At 43.4% G+C, this 5,035-nt stretch overlaps 1 protein-coding gene across 1 annotated transcript; it reads left to right on the top strand.

Moving 5' to 3' along the window:
- Positions 1-377: 377 nt before the first annotated feature.
- Positions 378-4,592, top strand: NEUROD1 (neuronal differentiation 1). The gene is made up of 2 exons (XM_043577209.1): positions 378-567; positions 2,212-4,592. Exon 2 carries the CDS (start codon positions 2,223-2,225, stop codon positions 3,291-3,293), a length of 1,071 nt encoding a protein of 356 aa, XP_043433144.1. The 5' UTR covers positions 378-567; positions 2,212-2,222; the 3' UTR covers positions 3,294-4,592.
- Positions 4,593-5,035: the final 443 nt, after the last annotated feature.

Raw genomic sequence — 5,035 nt, 5'->3', positions numbered from 1 at the left:
CAGTCTACGTTAGCTTTCCCGCTCCCTTCCCTCAATTCCCCTCCCCCCCTTGCCCCCTCTCCCTTCTGCCGCCTGAAAGGGTTAATCTCTCCTGCGGGTAAAAACAGGTCCGCGGAGTCTCTAACTGGCGACAGATGGGCCACTTTCTTCTGGCCACAAAGGGGCCGGAATGGAGCGCTCCGCGGCATACAAATGGGCAGGTCACGTGGTTCCCGGCTCCTGGCTGGACCGGGAAGACCATATGGCGCATGCCGGGGAGGAAGGAGATGGGGCGGGGGTAGGGGTGGGGAGAGGGGAGCTGGAGTTGGAGGAGGGTGGGAGAGGAGCGAGGCTGAAGGGGCGGGCGGAAGAGAGCGCTCAGCCTGGACGCGTGCGCAGACGCGGGACGCAGGGACCTGCTAGCCGCTCGGCTCCCGGGCCCCGCCTGCGCTCAGCATCACCAACCCGGCTATATAACCTGAGCGCCCGCGCGGCGGAGACACGAGGAATTCGCCCCACGCAGAAGGCACGGCATCCGGAGGCCCCAGGGTTATGAGACCATCACTCAGGACCTACTAACAACTGCAGGTAATTACAACCCTTTCGTTTTTGTTTGAGAATAAAAGCAGTAATTGAAGACCGGATGTACCTACACATATTCTGAATGTGTGCGTTTGTGAGAGCGTGTATGTGTATTGAAGCGGGCATTCCTTCCCTTGATTGCCCGCAAGTACTAACACATTTCGACTTGCCTTACTCAAATACCCACCGCAGGCTTTCTAAAAAAAAAAAAAAAAGAAGAAGAAGAAAGAAAGAAAGAAAGAAAGAAAAAAAGAAAAGAAAAAGAAAAAATGTGTTAGTGTTTTGGTTTTGAAGGGAAATTATAGGAGCTATTTGAATTTAAAAAAAAATAACGCACAGTAACTCTGATTATTTGCTAGTAGTGATTTCAAAGTCCTGAAAGCAAATAACTACTTCACTTTCTCACTTCTTCCAATAAGTAAAAAGAAAAAAAGAAAAGCCCTTGTTACCAGATGTGTTTTGTGTGCATGTATTTTGTGCGCATTGGAAATGCCAAGTTATTTTTTTAGTGCATAAAAGGGACGCGGATACCTTGGTACACACATCCTGAGAAATAATTGTGTTGAGAGATAGTTTAGTTAAGAAAGTGAAAAAAGGTGGAGAAAGGGAGAGGAACCAACTCCTGCTACCTGTTACTGCTCCAGAGGCAGCCAAGTCCCTAGCAGCCACTGCAGAAGCCAGAAATTCAGTTGTCTCACTAAAGGCTTTTTATTTTCTTTATCAGAAGCGGCAACTTCACTATTGCCAATCGCTGACCATTATAATTACCCAATCTTTTAAAAAGAGGTTTGAGGCGAACTTTGAAAAGCCCCAATAAAGAGCGGGCGGCTATTTCAATGGGCTGTTTATTAGAGAAGAGCCTTCCGCACCTGATCCCAAGCGCATGGAAGGGTGCTCTGTGCGGTGCCCCCAGCCCTGGCCATATAGCTAGTGCTTTTGTACAAGGTGGAAATTCAGCAGAGGGGTAGTGTTGGGAGGCGAGAAAAGAAAGGCGAGGGTGGCATGCAAGACCCCTGCCCACTTTTGTTGCCAAATGTTTCGTTGATGGTGAAATAATTTGATGGAAACTACTTTTTCTCCCCCATGAATTTGCTCTTCAATCTCCGGTTAGTATAATCGTCTTAAAAATCACTGCCACTGTGAATAAATTACGTAATGTCTCTTAACTGTAATCGCTAAATGCCAAGAAGCCAGGGAAGAGAAGGGAACAAACAGAATTGCAATTTTCAAAGTCATCATTTTTTGTGTGTGGATTGTGACTTTGAACTCATGCAGATAACCATGAAGTAGTGAAACGTTTGCTCCTTTTCGTGCATATCATCCTGCTACATAATCACCATAAACACACTTTTGCCAATCATTAGAAAACATACACACAGGAGTGCACATACACATATATTTACTCTCTCCCCCACCTCCATCCCTGCCCTGTCTCCTGTATGCCAGTGGGGCACACACACGCCATTATAAAACAAGCCATTTAACTTTTCCTTAGGGGCATCCATTTTGTAATGAGCTGGTACTTCTCTTCACATGGATTTCTACAAAGTTAGGTAGTGAGTGGTAGCTGAAGGCACAGGTAGTTCGTAAATGTAGCATTTTTCTCCTTTTCTTTCTGTTCCTCTCCCCCCCCCCCCCCGTTGAATGTAGGAAATTGAAACATGACCAAATCTTACAGCGAGAGTGGGCTGATGGGGGAGCCTCAGCCCCAGGGTCCTCCCAGCTGGACAGACGAATGTCTCAGTTCTCAGGACGAGGAGCACGAGGCAGACAAGAAGGAGGACGACCTCGAAGCCATGAACGCGGAAGAGGACTCACTTAGGAACGGGGGAGAGGAGGAGGACGAAGACGAAGATCTGGAAGAAGAGGAAGAAGAGGAAGAGGAGGACGACGATCAAAAGCCCAAGAGACGGGGCCCCAAAAAGAAGAAGATGACCAAGGCACGCCTGGAGCGTTTTAAGCTAAGGCGCATGAAGGCCAACGCCCGGGAGCGGAACCGCATGCACGGGCTAAACGCGGCTCTGGACAACCTGCGCAAGGTGGTGCCCTGCTATTCCAAGACGCAGAAGCTGTCCAAAATCGAGACGCTGCGCCTGGCCAAGAACTACATCTGGGCTCTGTCGGAGATCCTGCGTTCGGGCAAAAGCCCTGATCTGGTCTCCTTCGTACAGACTCTCTGCAAGGGCTTATCTCAGCCCACCACCAACCTGGTTGCCGGCTGCCTGCAGCTTAATCCTCGGACTTTTCTGCCTGAGCAGAACCAGGACATGCCTCCGCACCTGCCTACCGCCAGCGCTTCCTTCCCTGTGCACCCCTACTCTTACCAGTCGCCGGGGCTGCCCAGCCCGCCCTATGGTACCATGGACAGCTCCCATGTCTTCCACGTTAAGCCACCGCCGCACGCCTACAGCGCTGCTCTGGAGCCCTTCTTTGAAAGCCCCCTGACTGATTGCACCAGCCCTTCCTTTGACGGACCCCTCAGCCCGCCGCTCAGTATCAATGGCAACTTCTCTTTCAAACACGAACCGTCCGCCGAGTTTGAGAAAAATTATGCCTTTACCATGCACTATCCTGCAGCGACCTTGGCAGGGGCCCAAAGCCACGGATCAATCTTCTCGGGCGCCGCTGCCCCTCGCTGCGAGATCCCTATAGACAATATCATGTCTTTTGATAGCCATTCACATCATGAGCGAGTCATGAGTGCCCAACTCAATGCCATCTTTCACGATTAGAGGCACGTCAGTTTCACCATCCCCGGGAAACGTACCCACTGTGCTTACAGTGACTGTGGTGTTTACAAAAGGCAGCCCTTTGGGTACTATTGCTGCAAAGTGCAAATACTCCAAGCTTCAAGTGATATATGTATTTATTGTCGTTACTGCCTTTGGAAGAAACAGGGGATCAAAGTTCCTGTTCACCTTATGTATTATTTTCTATAGCTCTTCTATTTTAAAAAAGTAATATGGTTAAAAAAAAAACACCACAAATTTGGTGTAGCTGTTTTCAGATCATATTAATTATCTGATCGGGATAACAAAATCACAAGCAATAATTAGGATCTATGCAATTTTTAAACTAGTAACGGGCCAATTAAAATATATATAAATATATATTTTTCAACCAGCATTTTACTACTTGTTACCTTTCCCATGCTGAATTATTTTGTTGTGATTTTGTACAGAATTTTTAATGACTTTTTATAATGTGGATTTCCTATTTTAAAACCATGCAGCTTCATCAATTTTTATACATATCAGAAAGGTAGAATTATATCTAATTTATACAAAATAATTTAACTAATTTAAACCAGCAGAAAAGTGCTTAGAAAGTTATTGTGTTGCCTTAGCACTTCTTTCCTCTCTAATTGTAAAAAAAAAAAAAATTGCACAATTTGAGCAATTCATTTCACTTTAAAGTCTTTCCCTCTCCTTAAATCAAAAACCAGATCCACAACTCTTAAGAGGATGAAAAAAAAAAGAGATTTAGTCCCTATCAAAACATATCAATTCAATACATTACTTGCACAAGCTTGTATATACATATTATAAACAAATGCCAACATACCCTTCTTTAAATCAAAAGCTGCTTGACTATCACATACAATTTGCACTGTTTATTTTTAGTCTTTTACTCCTTTGCATTCCATGATTTTACAAAGAATCTGAAGCTATTGATGTTTCCAGAAAATATAAATGCATGATTTTATACATAGTCACACAAATGGTGGTTTGTCATATATTCATGTAATAAATCTGAGCCTAAATCTAATCAGGTTGTTAATGTTGGGATTTATACCTATTGTAGTCAATTAGTACAGTAGCTTAAATAAATTCAAACCATTTAATTCATAATTAGAACAATAGCTATTGCATGTAAAATGCAGTCCAGAATAAGTGCTGTTTGAGATGTGATACTGGTACCACTGGAATCGATCTGTACTGTAATCTTGTTTGTAATCCTGTATATTATGGTGTAATGCACAATTTAGAAAACACTCATCCAGTTGCAATAAACTAGTATTGAAAATCTGACCAATTGTTGCATTCCTTCTTAAAGTGATTTTTTAAAGTATAAATAATTCCTAAGCATAATAGATGCTTTATTCACTGAATTAAAACTAAATGCTATTTGTAGAATAAAATAAAAGTTTACTTTAGCATAGTCTCCAGTCTGTTGATCTTGTTTAGGGAGTCACCAGCTTTTGTAGATAATGAAAGAACCAACTCATATTTCATTACATGGAATATGAGGCTGGGGGGTGGGGTGGAGAGACAAACAGTTGGGTTTTCATTTTTCTTTGTTTTAAGTATCTTCACTTTTAGCTTTTTGGGTTTTATTCTTTTAAATGATTGTATTATGATTTTTCCTATTTTTTAAAAAGGGGTATTTAGTTAATTATAACAAGGAGACGCAAACAAGCGCCCTAACTTAGTTTGTCTATATATTTAAAAATACATAAGAAAACTTTACCATT

The sequence above is a fragment of the Prionailurus bengalensis genome, chromosome C1, assembly GCF_016509475.1.
Source record: "Prionailurus bengalensis isolate Pbe53 chromosome C1, Fcat_Pben_1.1_paternal_pri, whole genome shotgun sequence".
NCBI classification, from domain to species: Eukaryota; Metazoa; Chordata; class Mammalia; order Carnivora; family Felidae; genus Prionailurus; species Prionailurus bengalensis.
Note: the sequence above shows the minus strand (reverse complement) of the source record. Positions and strands in the feature narration are given on the sequence as shown.